Below are 14,951 nucleotides of genomic sequence, written 5' to 3' on the forward strand. Positions count from 1 at the left end.
CCCTCCCGTCCCGGGGCCGCAGCTCCCCGTTCCGGGGCTCCCTGGGCGTGTTTCGGGGCGCGGCCTCTCGCCGCTGCCCGCGGTGGCCCCGCCCCGGCCGAGGCTGTGGCCATGGCGGTGCGGCTGCTGCTGGCCCGGGCCCTGCGGCTGCTGCCGCGGTGCCGCCCGCCCTGCGCGCCCCGTACCGCCCGGTCCGACCCCGCTCCGCGCCCCGGCCCCGGCCCCGGCCCCGGCCCCGGCCCCGCCGCGCCATGGCGGCCCTGGCTGGGCTGGCTGCCGGCCGCCCGCCGCCTCCTCCTGCGCGGCCCGGCGGCCGGGCTGGCGGCCGCGGCGCGGCGGGGCCGCGGGGGCGGTGTGTGCCTGGCGCTGGCCGTGGCGCTGCGGCTGGTGGAGCCGCGCCTGGAGGAGCAGCGGCGGGCTGAGGCGGCGTGTCGGCAGATCCAGGTGCGGAGCGGCCCGGGGGTCCCGCCGGGCAGCGCCTGGGGCGCTCTCCGTGAGGGGCGGGGGGGGCTGGAGGGAGGCTTCAGTCACCTCCCAGGAAGGGCAGAGGAGGTCGTGGCCCTCCAGACATCCTTCGGGAAAGGGAGGGTGGCCCTTGAACACCCTCAGGACGTCGCAGTGTCGGTGCTGTGGGGAGACAGACACGCTCCCCACAGAAGGGTATGGGAGTCCTTGCTCTGGGGAGCCCCTCCACACCCCCGCTGAGGGTAGTGGGGGTCATCCCTCTGGAGAAGCCCTTAGACATCATCCATAAAGGGGAGGGGGATGCTGGCGAGGAGCCCCTCAGATGGCCCCTTTTCAATGGCAGGGCCATCACTGCTGTGGGGAGCCCCCTAGATGCCCTTGGTGAAGGGGAGAGCCTTGTTGTATGGAGCCCCTCAGACATCCCTGATGAAGGGAAGGGGCATCACTGCTGTGGGGAGCCCCCGACAGCCCCTGTGAAGGGCACACTGGGGAGCCCCACAGACGCCTCCCCATCTCTCCCCAAGGAAGGTGGGGGTGCTGCAGTGAGCAGCCCTCAGACACCTCCCCAAAGGATGGGTGCTGGGAGCAGCCCCACAGGCACCTCTTTCTCCCCAAAAACAGGGTCCTGGGGAAGCCTCTCACTCAGCAGCCCTTCGTCGCCCGAAAGCACGGTGATGCAGCCACCACTTTCAAAAGCAAGGGACCCTCACTCCCTGTCCCTCCAGAGGGAGGAGGTCAGGCCCCTGGTGATGGGGGTCTCACGTTCCAGGACACTGATGTTGATCCTCTAGGGACCCTGTGGTGCTGGGCCAGGCTGTGCTGGCAGGGCACAGGGGACATATGGTACTGAACTTATTTCCTGGGTAAAAATAGACCTCTGGTGCTCAGAGCCAGCTGTCACCTGCTCCACCGGCCAGCAGATGCATTCCCTGAAGTTTCTCCTGAAGAGGATCCTTTCTCTCCTCTGTCCTTGCTGGGTTGTTCCATTTGCTGTCCCTGGTCTGTGTTGGATGATACATCCCTAGGGTGTCACCGGTGCTCTGGGGCTGCAGCTCACAGAGAAAGCCACTTGTCTGTGTCCGTTCAGGTGACAGCTGGGGCAGCACCAGACCTGTAGGATCATGCACTGTGAGGAAACTCCAGAACAGCCTCCTGGGTGTTGTTTATCCACATCTCTTGATTTCCTCCCCCAGCTCCCTCCCCTCATAGATTCACTCTCCCTCAAACTAACCAGCCCTCACAGTCGACTGCCACAAAAAGGCCGTTGTTTCTCCTGTTGCTGCTTTTCATTGGATTTTCTTTTAAATGCTGTTTGCTTGATTTGTTTATGGAAAGGGAGAAAAGTGTAATAATGCATCTGTTTTTAGAAGTGTTCAGTTAAACTTTTCTTTACACAACCCCAGAATCATGGAATGGTTTGGGCTGGAAGGGACTTGAAGCCCCATCTCTTTCCACCCCTGCCATGGGAGGGACACCTTCCACTATCCCAGGTTGCTCCAAGCCCTGTCCATCCTGGCCTTGGACGCTGCCAGGGATGGAGCAGCCATGGCTTCTCTGGGCAAAATATATTTATATTCTAAATTGGCAAATGACTCCCCCTCCTGGTTTCTCTTCTTCCCTTGAAAAGGGCACCTTTGGAAAAGACTGCTGTAGGGGTAAATTGTATCACACAAAAATATGTGGCTTGCAGATGATCTTTCATGTGGTTACAGTGATTTGAGCCCAATGGTTAGAGTCTGATTGAGACTTTCAGGTTGGACCATCCCACCAGGACGTGTAATACCACTGAAACACCAAGTTCTCCTTCACTGGTGTGAAAAACGCCAATCACTTGGTTTTTAAAATTTTAAAAGTTTAATAATAATAATAAAATGGTTATTAAAAAAAATACAATTAGAATTATAAAGTTTAAAGTTAGGACAATTACAAGACAATAAAAAGCAAAGAATTACGGATGTCCAGATGCTCTCAGACACTAAGTCACGAAAAGCATACCTTGTGAACAAAGGAATCACCCTTAAACCAACACTTGTTGCATATTCATACATCCTTTATGGTTATGCATACATTCTGTTCTAAACAAGAAACTCTGTCTGTTGTACGTCAGCTGTTTCCTTTAATCCCCTGGCATCTTCGAGTCTGAGCAAGGCCTGAAGAAATTAGCTTCTTCTGATAAGAAGCCATAAATTCCTCTCCTTTGGAAGATTTAGGTGTTCCTCGAAGCGAGTATCTCATTCCTAAAAGAAAAAACTTCCCCACATACATAGTCTCTATTTTAACATTATGTTGGAACCTAAAACTATATTTAACACACTACTTAAGAGAATTAATACAGCATAACTTTCTAGCATTACACATATAATATTCATTGTAACATTTGCGAAAAGCCAATCCTAAAATACGCATTTTTCACAGCTGGCAAGTCTGGGATAACTGAGCACGTTTTTCTGTTCATGTTCCTTTCAGACTGTGTTTGTTGGGAAGAACAAGCCGCAGAAAGATCCCCTGAGCTCCTTCCGCTGGCAGGGCTTCAAGCTGGAGGAGTATCTCATTGGGCAGCCCATCGGGAAGGGCTGCAGCGCTGCTGTGTACGAGGCAGCGATTCCCTTCTGTCCCACCCCTCGGGATCCAGCCCTGCAGCAGGACCGTGCCTCAGCTTCCCAGGGGGCTGAAGGGGAGCCTGTGGTGAAGCACCAACCGAAAGGGGCTTTTCCCTTAGCTATCAAAATGATGTGGAACATTTCGGTAAGGAGTCGGTGCTGAATCCCCCGTGTCTGTTACTGGGGAATTCTGGCTGGAATGTTTAATACTAAAGTGTTGAAAGTGCTAATTATGGAGTGCAGGATGGGTGTGTCACAACAAAGCTGTTGGTAGGTGACACTGGAGATGCTGAGTGTTAGTGAAGAGTCTCGGAGCGAGGTAATTAGCATTTGTCATCCTCTGGCATTGGCACTGAGAGTTGTTGGGTATGGAGGTGATGTTTTGGGAAGAAAAGGTTTTCTGAGGCTGGCTCTTAGAAAGGTCTAAGAAGGGGAAAGCCACTGCTGCCAGTGATTTAGGAATTGGTGTCCTGTCAGTGTCATGACAGAGGTGGGTTTTCTTCCTGAAGAGTCAGTGGTCTCGGGGTGCACAGTTGTGTCCCCTTGCCGTGCGGTGGCTGTCGAAGATCTGCTCCAGTGTTTCCCAGCCTGGGTGACTGGTGATCCAATTCCTCAGTGTGGCTCTTCCATATTTAAAAAAATCCATGTGGCTTTCCCCATTGATGCAATAAGTGAATATTTCAAGACCATCTTCCAAAATGCCAACATCTGCCATCCCTTGGACTCCAGAAGTACCCTGGCATTTAGCTGTGGGCTCTTCCACTTGGGTCTGGAAGTCAAAAGTGAGTGCTAAGGTGTAGTTTGGATTGCTGATGGTCAAAGATGCATTTGAAGTGACAAATAGATTTCTTTCTGCAAATAAAAGCCTTGTGGCCTCCCTTAGTGAACTCTTTAGTTAATTGCCTTCCTTGATTTTCAGGGGAGGAGGTCCTGCAATCTGGTCTCAGTCGTTCCAGCTCCAGACACAGTGCCAGCATCAGGATTATCTGCTTTCAGCTTGCACTGGGGCCGGGTGATTTCGGCGCTGAAACCAACGTGGGGTGTGATTGTTGTTGCAGGCTGGTTCCTCCAGTGAAGCCATCCTTGATGCCATGGGCCGAGAGCTGGTCCCAGCCACAGGCGTTGCCTTGTCCGGGGAGTATGGAGCTGTCTCTGGCCACAGGTATGGGGGTGCCAAGGTGCTGATTTTATCCCTTGATTAATTTTGCAGCAATTTGTACTGTTGAAAAGGTGGACAGGGCTTTCTAGAATAGCTGCTGAAAACAGGTAAGCCTGGGGATTGTTAAGTTTGTTGGCATGCAGGGATTTGCATTGCTAAACTGTGTGGTCCAGAGGGGATTGGAAGGTGCACCAAGAATTTGGTAGTATCTGAGGTCCCACCAGGGTCTAGTGAGTGGCTGTGGCTGAGTCTTAGCTTCCATGTGTTGAAATGTGTTGGCATTTGCCAAGGTAAAGGCTGGAGGAGCCACTGGTTAAACACCATTTATATTTGTATTGTGGTGCTTTTTAATTGTACTGCTGCAGTCGGTAACAGTTTTAGTGTATTAAACATCAAATGATACAATTTGACTATGAGGTTTGAGAACTGGTTTGGTGTAAAAGGGGTGCTGGACAAGGAGGTTGAAACTGTTTTAGTGCAGGAAGACTGGTGAGAAGGAAAATGGAAATGACTCAGTTCGTACTCTTTGACCTGAGTGGGAAGTGAGCAAACAGCATGAAGGGAGAAAATCTCATGGAAACTTCTAAATTACCTCAAGTTAGTTATCTTTTTGTTCAGAAATGCATCTTTTTTTTTTTTTTTTCTTCATTTGAAACAATGGAGTTCACAGCCCAGATTGTCTGATTTAAATTTCAAATCCATCCCAGCTGCCAATACAAATGAATAATGAATGCTGTGCCCGTGGCTGGCTGGGAATGCAGTGAGCAGCCAAAGGGATAGTTGACATTCAGGGGATGAGAGATCTGTGTTGCAGACAAATAGGTAACCTGCTTTTCAGGGTAGGGAGAGCTTCCTGCCTGTGCCGTGAAATACAGGGTCTAAATTGATACTCCCAGTGTGAAGCTGACCTTTATTGTGTCTAACAAAGTAATTGCATTTGGGTGTTATTCTCTAGAGCTGCTGTAGCTCTTTTTTGAATGGAGAAGCATATGTGCCTGGCTCTGCCTTTGTTAGCAGCATGGAGGGGTTAGTGGGGCTCAAGTATAATGAAAGCTGCCTATTATGTGTGAGGGTTTTTATCAAAGCTCTGTTTGTAGTGCAGGTAAAGCACCTTATTTCCTTTTTGGCCATTGTGAATAGGGAAATCCTGTTACAGAAGAGCCCCTGTGACACCTTGGTTGACTCAGTTTGCTGTGGGAGGCACCGGGGTGGATTCTGAGCTCTGGAGAAGGTGCTGGAAGATGCTGCAGCGGGTCTGTGCAGGCTGTGGGTGCTCTGCATCCACCTGGGAAACGCTGGGCTGAGGTGTTGGTTGGGAAATGGGCCATGAAACTGCTGCTCATGCTCTTGTTCGGTGAATGGATTCCAGGATATGTCTGACTATTTGCTTAATATGCAGTCCTATAATCCACCCTGTGCAGCTTTAATCTCCCTCTGATGAGGCTTCCAGTGCAGAAAAAACATGTTTGCTCACTGCTGGGGAACCCTTTGGTGTGGAGGACAGGCCATAATAATGAAAAATAGTGCCAGCAATAACAGCAATGTGCCTGGGATCCATCAGAACTGACTGAGGGATTGGTGCAATCTGTGGTGTCTTTCCTCTGCACAGAAAACCTGTCCTTGGGAGGAAGAAGCTGCGACCTCATCCGAATATAATCCAGGTGATCCGAGCATTCACATCCTCTGTCCCTTTGCTGCCTGGAGCCTTTGCTGACTATCCTGATGTCCTCCCACTGAGCCTGAACCCCAGAGGGATCGGTCACAGCCGCACACTCTTCTTGGTGATGAAGAAGTAGGTGGAGAGAAGCTGGTTAACGAGACTTGGGCACTCTGTCCCTGCAAAGCTTGGGTCTGGGCTGCTGCCAAAGAGCAGAGTATGCTCTTGGAAATGCCTCCCAGGACCTGTTCCAAGTCCTTGAGGTTCTGACTGTGCTTCCACAATGAAGACAAACCGTTCTTTTTAATAATTACCCCAAATTAAAGTGAGAAATGTGGAGTTTGTCCCCATTTGTCTCCCCTTCTAAGCCTGAACTTCACCCCTAGTCTGAGCACACTGCAAGAGATGGAGTAGAATCAGTAATGAGGTTGAACTGCCAGTGATAAGCCTCCAGGATGCTAATTCCTTTTTTTTTTTTCCCTTGTTCTGCCTAGCTACCCCTTCACACTGCGCCAGTATCTGCAGGAGAACACTCCGGATGTTCGCCTCTCCACAGTGATGATTCTGCAGCTCTTGGAGGGTGTGGACCACCTTGTTCGACATGGAATAGCACACAGAGACCTCAAGTCTGACAACATCCTGGTTGAATTTGATTCTGGTACATAGATCCCTGAGGACAGATGCCAGTTAATTCACAGAAGTGATTCGGTCACATTGGTATTCGGGGAATATCACCCGGCTGCATGTTGGGGAAAGAAGCATCAAACCTCTTGAATAATCTCAGGTTTCGTTTTTAGCTTAGTATTTGCTGTGAGTGCAGCAAGTCATCGATCCTGTCTGTGCCTGAGGTTTTGGATCATTAACATGGACACAGTGTATTGCTGAGATGATGCATTGTGTGAGCACAGCCAGCATTGACTGGAGCATCCGGGAACACCACATTTGGGATGCTGCAGGAGCTTTTGCTTCAGGCTCTTGGCTCTGTCTTCTTTCCCAAGTCAAAGAGTACAGGGAGCCTCTTAAAATCCCACCCCATGGCCAGGTTAATAGTGCTGCCCCCTGGAATGATGAAACATGGGTTGGGAGGGAAGACATGCAGTATTTTCACCAACGTGTTCTCCTGTCAGCCTCTAACAGCAGTTTTAATTACCTGAGCTCTTTTTTGGTGTGATTGAGATTCAAATTGGCAGGAGCAATAGGAGGCAGGCAGGTCTGTGTGATTAGGAGTGAAAGAATTTGGTTGAAGAGTATCAGGGAGAGAGATGGAGAGACCACTGGAATCTACTCTGCTTTCCTGGAGACCTGCCCAAGAGGCGACAGAGAATTCTCTGTTCCCCAGGGCTCAGGATTTAGAATCATAGAATCATGGAATGGCCTGGGCTGGAAGGGACCTTAAAGCTCTTCTCATTCCAACCCCCTGCCATGGACAGGGACACCTCCCACTAGACGAGGTTACTCGACTGAATGTCTTCTCCCACAGTGTTGAAGAGGAGATCGAATGCCCCCTCAGTTTGCAGAGGACACCAGGTTGGGTGTTGATGTGATGTGGTGTTTGGTCCTGCCAGGTCCTCCCAAACTGAACCCTAACTCTGGCAGCTCTGTGTTGTTCACAGCTGGCTGCCCCTGGCTGGTCATCACCGACTTTGGCTGCTGTTTGGCAGATGAAAGCATCGGCCTGAGGCTGCCCTTCACCAGCTCCTATGTGGACCGGGGTGGCAACGGCTGCCTTATGGCACCTGAGGTAAATCCCTCTGTAGCAGTGCTTTGTGATGCTGGTTTTCTGCTTGTCCTGCTCTTGGGGCTAAAAGTTTTGTGGTTTGTGTCCTACCTTGAGTTAGGCTTGGTGAACATCTGTGCTGAACTGTGTCAGACACTTTGAGCTCTAACAGGTGAAACATAATCAGTTGGTGTTAAGTGGCAGAATCAGCTTTCCCCGCCCCACCAAATTTACTCTAGTCTTTATTCAGGTCCGCTCCATGTCACTATTAAGCATTTTATGCAACAGTCCTTGTGTTGCAACAGTAGCTTTTGGCTGAAGTTCAAGGTGGTTGCAAAATTATTTACAGTTCCTTTTTATTTATTTGATGATAAGAAATAATAAAAGCCTAGACACCCTTAACTGTCTGTTGAACCCGGAGCACCTTGCTGTGGTGTTGTTTTTTCATCTGCAGGCCTCCTGTCTCCATAATTTTGGCAGGAGGTAGCCCTTGGAACTCTGGGAATGCTGATCAGGGGCAACAGCTAAAGCCTCAGTGCAATGTTCAGACTCCTCCAGCATCCCAGGGGACTGAGCAGTGCCAGAGGCTTAGAGCATGCCAGTAGGGAATATTTACAGGTTCAGATGCAGCCCAACTTTGGGTTCAGTGTCCAAGTTTATGACATGGAACATGCATGTTTGAGCATTAAAAATGGAGTTTCAGCACAGAGGCTGCACTCGAGCTGTTTATTTGAGTAGCCCCCTCTCTGTGGCAGGTGATCACAGCGTCACCTGGTCCAGGCACGGTGATCAACTACAGTAAAGCTGATGCTTGGGCTGTTGGAGCAATTGCCTATGAAATCTTGGGCCTGGCCAATCCTTTCTATGGCCATGGGGACTCCACTCTGGAAAGCAGAAGTTACCGGGAGGAGCAGCTGCCAAGCCTGCCCAAGCACGTGCCCCTCGAGGTGAAGCAGGTGATAAAGATGCTGCTTCAGAGAGATCCCAACAAGGTAAGAAGCTGTTGCCTTCCAGACATCCTCTTTGGGAGTATCCCTGGTGGATCATTTTGCCTTGGAGGGCTGTGGGTGCACGGGTTAGTCCAGATCTCACTGCAGGATCAAAGGACAGCATAAGGATCAAAGCCAAGAAAGTCTTTGCTGAGTGGTGATGAATCATTTCAGGAGATGTTTGTGTCAGGACCGGACCTCACATTGGAGGGTTACACACAACATTATATACATACAGTAAGAGTCTCAAAGAGCTTTCAAATTCACAGGGTGTTGCCTTAGGTGGGGCCCCAGGGAGTCTGGGAGGTGCCAATGCTCCGTGCTGGTGATGTGGCCGAGTGCAGCAGGATCAGCTAATCTCCCCTCTCCTTCCTCTTGCAGAGGTTGTCTGCGAGAGTGGCTGCAAACGTGCTGCACCTGAGCCTCTGGGGTGACAGTGTGGTGGCATCCAGGACCCTGAAACCTGACCAGATGATCGCCTGGCTGCTCTGCCAGTCTGCAGCCACCCTGCTCACCAACAGGCTGGCGGAGAAGAGCCAGGTAGAAACCAAAATGAAGATGTGCTTCTTGGCAAACCTCGAGTTTGAAGACCTCTGGGCAGCAATGTTCCTGTTGCTGGCCTGGAGAAGTCAATCTGGGTGAAGGAGCCACCTGGAACACTGGCATCCTGCATAAATGGCACTTTCTAAAGGCACATAGGAACCTGTCCTTTCTGTCTGTCTGCAGTCCTGTAGTGCTTTAGGGAACAAGCTGCAGGCCTGTGTTTAGGAGCTTGAGTTTCTCTCTAGCAAGCGTTAACCACGCTGCTTTTCTGTCCCTGCTAGAGGAGATGCCCTTGCTTCCTTACCCTCGGGAGGGGAGGGAGTGTGGACCTTGCAGGTGTCCAGAGGTACGTGGTTGGTTTTGCTCCCGTTTGGGAATTAATTGCCTTGTAAGTTGTGTGTTGAGTGAAGCAGATTCCTTTCAGAGGGATGACTGGGAGGAGGCATTTTACAGAGAAATGTCACAATTTAAGCAACACACAGAAATCCAAGCTGACAAAGGGACCTGCAGTCTCTGTTCTTGAGGTAACCAGGGTGGTTTGAAACTCATTTTCTTCTGAGCTGTGAAATGACAGCCTGAAAACTTCCTGATGAGGTGCTGCCTGGTAACGTGAACGTCAGCAGCACTAAAACCCTCGCAGTTGTACGCAGGATAGTGGAAGCACATCATCCTCAAATCGCGCTTATCGTTGTTTTAACTGTTGTAGCTCTGTGGTGGTGGCTGCCCCAGGGTCCAAGGCTGAGTCAGACTCTCCAGTTAGGTGCTGGTGCTTTGCTCCAAACAAAGTGAGGTTGGGCAGTAGCCCCTGCTTGAAGAGCTTAGTGTGATCTGCTCTGTTACCTGTGTCCCCTTCGATGAAATAATCTCTTTTGCTGAAGAGAACGGCAACATCAATCTTTAAATAACAACAGCCATGTTTATGAAACAGCATTCAATTTCATGGCTATAATTGTGTTTAGAGGAACTTGGAGAAAGTTATTTATGCTTGTTGCACAATAAATGAAAGATTTAATGTGGCTGTGGCTGTGTGGGTTCCTCAATCCAATTTGGGCTGTGGAGCATTGGTTCCAGGGTGTTTTTAAATGCAAATTCAGCTCTTTCCAGTGCTAACTGTGGAACACGGTGTTCTACTCCAAGGGGAATTTCCCAAAGAGGAACAGACCTTGCCGTGGGGATGTGCTTCGTACTCTCCTGCATGATAAATCACTGTCTGCTCCTGCAGTTTCCAGGTGGATAACAGTGGCTGACACCCCTAATCATCACAGGGTAACCTGCACTCAGGGTTCTGCACATTGTTCCGGTGCAGCAAAGAGCACAGAGCCTGAGGAATTGGGGGAAATGAGCTTTTGGGGGAGAAAGCTGAAAAAAAAGACCTTTGTAACATTGATCTGACCCAACCAAAGTGTGTGCTGCTGTTTCTTTCATTACTGAGCTCTTGCAGTATATTTCTGCTGCCTTTGCTTTGTGTGTGCCTAGGCCTGGCATGGATACTCCGGACACTCTGTGGAGCCTTTTGAGGAGTAAATGCTGTTGCTGTGTGGTGGATCTCTAAGCCCTCTTTCTGCCATGAACATCATTCCTGTGCCTTCCCTCTCTCTCCCAGGTCCAGTCTCTGTACAAGTAGGGAGCAGAATTAGGGGCTGGAGCCATCCAGTATCAAGTGTGCTTGTATTTTCCCAGCCAGGGTTTTATCTGCACTAATGAACTTCACTCATTGGAAACTTGCTTTCCCTGGAAACCGTTTCAATTCTGTCCTCAAAAATGGTCTAAAATGCTTGTCCAGCAGCTTGTCCCTCTGGTCCTTAAATCCCTGTTAATGCTTCCTCTGTTGCTTGCATTTTGTCCCCTCCGTGGTTCTGCTGTGGTCAGACTTCCCTTTTGTTTTCTTTCCCTTCTGCCTTCCGCTAATGAGACATTTTTATGATTTTTCAGCATTCTGGGTGTTTTTGTGGAGTGCAGGTTAAAAGTACAGGCTGTTAATGCAACAAATGCTGCCATGCTGTCTGTCTGCAAATGCCAAGGGGAGCAAACTGGGACATCTCCCAGCATGTCCCTCTCACCCTGTCCCTCTAATCCCTGCACAGGCTCTTGCCCCTCACTGCTGTGTTTGTTCCCAGTGTTTGCCAGGACTTTTCCATTGGGAAAGGGGGTGGTTGGGAGGGTGAATGTGGAGGCTGGGCTGGATTCCTGCCCTTCCCTGGGCAGTGGAGTGGCTGGGAGGGTGAATGTGGAGGCTGGGCTGGGTTCCTGCCCTTCCCTGGGCAGTGAGGTGACCGGTGCACTTTGATCCCTGGAGGGAGGCTTGGCAGAGACAGCTGGTGCTCTGCCCAAGCTGGGAACAGGCTCCACAGCCCGCCTTGCAGCATTCCCAGTGGGAGAGAGGGTGGGAGTGTGTGGCTCAGGATGAGGCCTCTGCTCTGGGCTGCCTGCAGCCAGCTGCTGCCCCGGGGAGCTGGGCTCTGTGCTCCCAAGCCAGCTGTGACCACTATGGTGACTGCATCACACCACAGCCTGCAGCCTCCAGCCCTTCTGGCCGCCTCCAGCTCCCCAGGCAGTGTGTCTGCAGGGTTCCTCCAGGCCCTGGTCCCAGGGAGCAGAGCCCCCAGCTGCTGGAGCTCGCAGTTCAACGTGCCCCCCAGTGCCCTGCTCGTGGCCCGGCCTGTGGGGGTCTGCTCCATGATGAGGCTGCCAGTGCAGGCGTCTGCCGAGGGACTGGACGTGGCGTTTGTCGGTGTCCCACTGGACACAGGCACGTCCAACCGGCCGGGAGCCAGGTAAGGGCCAGCCTGGGGAAGCTCATGCTTCCCTCTGGCCGTCAGGCACGGCTCTCCTGTGCTGAGAGGGGTGCTGGGGACAATGCCTGGTGGCGTTTCCCAGCCATGGCATCGCCCAGGTTCGGTCCGCGTCAGATCCGCGCCGAGTCGGCGATGGTGAGGAGGTACAACGGCAGCACCGGGGCGGCGCCCTTCGACTCCCTGCGGGTGGCTGACATCGGGGACGTCAACGTGAACCTCTACAACCTGCCCGACAGCTGCCGCCTCATCCGGGAGTCCTACCAGGAGATCGTGGCCTCTGGCTGTGTGCCCCTCACCTTGGGTAAGGAGCCCGTGTCTCCCTGTGCTGCCACTGCGTCCTGGCTCCGTCAAACTCCCTCTGCTCCTCCCGTCATTCAATCCAGGCTTGGCAGAAGGCAAGCGATGGATCCGTTCCCTGCCTGGGTTGTTGTGCTGTATGATGGGCAAATTCACGGGCTCTCTGTGAACATTCATTTCAGAATATTCTGTGATGCTCCTTCCTTTGGGTCAAAAATGAGGAGGATGGGTCAGTCTGTAAATAAAACCAGTGACGTGCTTTTGGTGTCCTGTTGAGCAGGACCCAAAGCAAGAGCAGGTTTTGTCCCTTGTGTCCCTCCAGCTGAGTGAGCACCAGGTTTTGCCTGACACCTGATTGGGGTGTTCAAGTTTGCAGCTGTTACTGCTTCAGCAGTGAGTGTGTGGAGTAATGGGGGGCAAGTCACCAGTTAGACTGTCCTGAGAGGCTGATCTATTCAGCTGTCTATTTATAAGCCCAATCAAGGGTCCTGCATATCTGGTCCTTCCTAGAAGGAAGACCAAGAGAAGAAAAGACCAGGAGAGGAAGCAACTGTACCTGGGAGTGTTAGTTTTCCTTTGGCAATGAAGCCCTGCATAAATAAGTGTAGGACAAATGCAAAGAGGGAAAATATTACTTGGGAAGAGAAGTGATGAGCACTGAGCAGCTCCTGTCGTTTATTCCCCCTCTTCTCTGTGACTTCTTGCAGGTGGAGATCACACCATAACATACCCAATCCTGCAGGCCCTGGTGGCAAAGTAAGTTTCTAATCTGGACATGGAGAGAAAGGACCTGGTAAAGAGCCTCAGCAAGGCTCTTGGTCTGCTGTCCCTGCTGTGGCAGGGCCACCACGCACGGGACAGGACTAGCGTGGCCACCCTGTCTCGACCAGGCACGGTGCTGTGGGACTGGTGCACGTGGATGCTCACACCGACACCGGGGACGCGGCGCTGGGGGAGAAGATCTACCACGGGAGCCCGTTCCGGCGGTGTGTGGAGGAAGGGCTGCTGGACCGCGGCCATGTGGTACAGATCGGCATCCGAGGCTCCTCCTATGACCCCGATCCCCTCCGGTACTGCCGGGAGCAGGTAAATGATCCCCCTGCCATAAATACCACCTCAGTAATATTTACTTGGCTTCAGCATGGAAATAAATGCATGGTTTGCCTCTTGTTCCATGGCAGCAGCTTGTCTGCAGGAGAAGCACTCCCGGCTCACTGAGTGTCAGCTGAGTGTAGTTAGAAAGTGTGTTGGGGGAGTGGAAGGTGTTTCCAGGTTGTCTTGGTTTGAAAAGCAAAACTAGTGAGAGGCTCTAAGTGAGAAATACAATTTATTAGGGAAAGGGAATAAAGAACCAAAGATATACAGCAACACAAAAGGAGAACCACTGACAGAGTCAGAGATACAGCCTGACACTTGCTGGCTAGGGCGGTGGTAGCAGGTATGGTTTTGTTTAAGTAGTGCTCTTGTAGACTGATGTCGTTTCCCTCTGGAGGTCCATTGCAGAGAAGGTCTCAGCTGTTCCCCTTGGAAGAGGGGATCTCCTTGCTGTCTGCACAACCCCGCTGATATCCCTGATGGCATCGTTTGGCTCCTCCCTCTGGGCGGAGCATCTCACAATGGAATGCTGTGATCTTATCAGTCATGTGGCTAAAACAACAGGTCCTCCTGGAGGGACTTATGTCTGAGTCACGAGATAAGCTCGAGGTGGTAATGGAATACACTCCAATATTATAACCTAGGACACAGGTTCGCAGAATGAGGATTGTTGCCTGTAGATATTCCCGGGCAGGGCAGGGATGCTCTTCATCTCCCCTCTCTCCCTAAGCAGGTGCCTGTGTGTCTGTGCTCCCGCAGGGTTTCCGCGTGGTCCCAGCTGAGGAGTGCTGGATGAAGTCCCTGCAGCCGCTGATGAGGGAGGTGAGGGCGCAGATGGGGGACAAGCCGATGTACATCAGCTTCGACATCGATGGGCTGGACCCCGCCTACGCCCCGGGCACCGGCACCCCGGAGATCGCCGGGCTCACACCTGCGCAGGTGAGGGCACACGCTGCCCTGCCCCGGGGAAAGGGCTCTTGGGCTCCCTTTAAAGGAGGTCCTTTCACCAGCACGGCAAAGTGGAAGTTTAGGGAGGCCAGGAAGTGTTTCCTCATAGTGATAAGGATGGGGAAAGCAGAGCCTGGACCGGTCTCCTAGGTCAGATGTGGTTCTTGATCCCAAATCCATTTTTTCCCTAGGCTTTGGAGATTATTCGTGGCTGCAAAGGTCTGAACATAGTGGGGTGTGACCTTGTGGAAGTCGCACCAATGTACGATGTCTCTGGTGAGTCTGAAGACGCCTGAGGGCAAGACAAGTGCCTGGCACAGGTGGCTGTGGGTGAAAGCTGTTGGATATACACAGATTTCCTGGTTTTGTCTTGTTATTTTTAGGCAATACAGCCCTCCTGGGGGCAAACCTACTGTTTGAGATGCTGTGTGTCCTCCCAGGAGTGAAGACGCTGTGAGGGCAGTTCCCACCTGCCCTGGGGCAAACACAACTCCGTGTCCTCAGCCAGGCTTTCCATGTCCCCTTCCCTTCAGCCAGCATGGGCTTTGCAGCAGGAAATAAATGCCATTTACCACTAGAAAAGGTACTTTTTAGCTGGGAAACTGAAGGGAACAGGCTAGACACTCAGTTTAACTGGGGTCTGGAACTTTGGAGCTGCCCTGGGAAAGGGATAGATGAGGTTAATG

At 51.8% G+C, this 14,951-nt stretch overlaps 2 protein-coding genes across 2 annotated transcripts; both read left to right on the plus strand.

The window, feature by feature from the left end:
- Window positions 1–11: 11 nt before the first annotated feature.
- Window positions 12–10,146, plus strand: PINK1 (PTEN induced kinase 1). The gene is made up of 8 exons (XM_030289296.4): window positions 12–444; window positions 2,932–3,210; window positions 4,124–4,227; window positions 5,834–6,016; window positions 6,376–6,539; window positions 7,495–7,622; window positions 8,354–8,590; window positions 8,969–10,146. The coding sequence occupies exons 1-8, from the start codon at window positions 112–114 to the stop codon at window positions 9,227–9,229; spliced, it is 1,689 nt and encodes a 562-aa protein (XP_030145156.4). The 5' UTR covers window positions 12–111; the 3' UTR covers window positions 9,230–10,146.
- A 1,332-nt stretch (window positions 10,147–11,478) lies between these two features.
- AGMAT (agmatinase (putative)) lies at window positions 11,479–14,847 on the plus strand. The gene is made up of 7 exons (XM_030289297.4): window positions 11,479–11,904; window positions 12,024–12,226; window positions 12,930–12,978; window positions 13,113–13,308; window positions 14,077–14,256; window positions 14,457–14,541; window positions 14,649–14,847. The coding sequence occupies exons 1-7, from the start codon at window positions 11,534–11,536 to the stop codon at window positions 14,720–14,722; spliced, it is 1,158 nt and encodes a 385-aa protein (XP_030145157.4). The 5' UTR covers window positions 11,479–11,533; the 3' UTR covers window positions 14,723–14,847.
- The last annotated feature ends 104 nt before the right edge of the window (window positions 14,848–14,951 follow it).

This window comes from Taeniopygia guttata, chromosome 21 (assembly GCF_048771995.1).
Source record: "Taeniopygia guttata chromosome 21, bTaeGut7.mat, whole genome shotgun sequence".
In the NCBI taxonomy this organism is placed as follows: Eukaryota; Metazoa; Chordata; class Aves; order Passeriformes; family Estrildidae; genus Taeniopygia; species Taeniopygia guttata.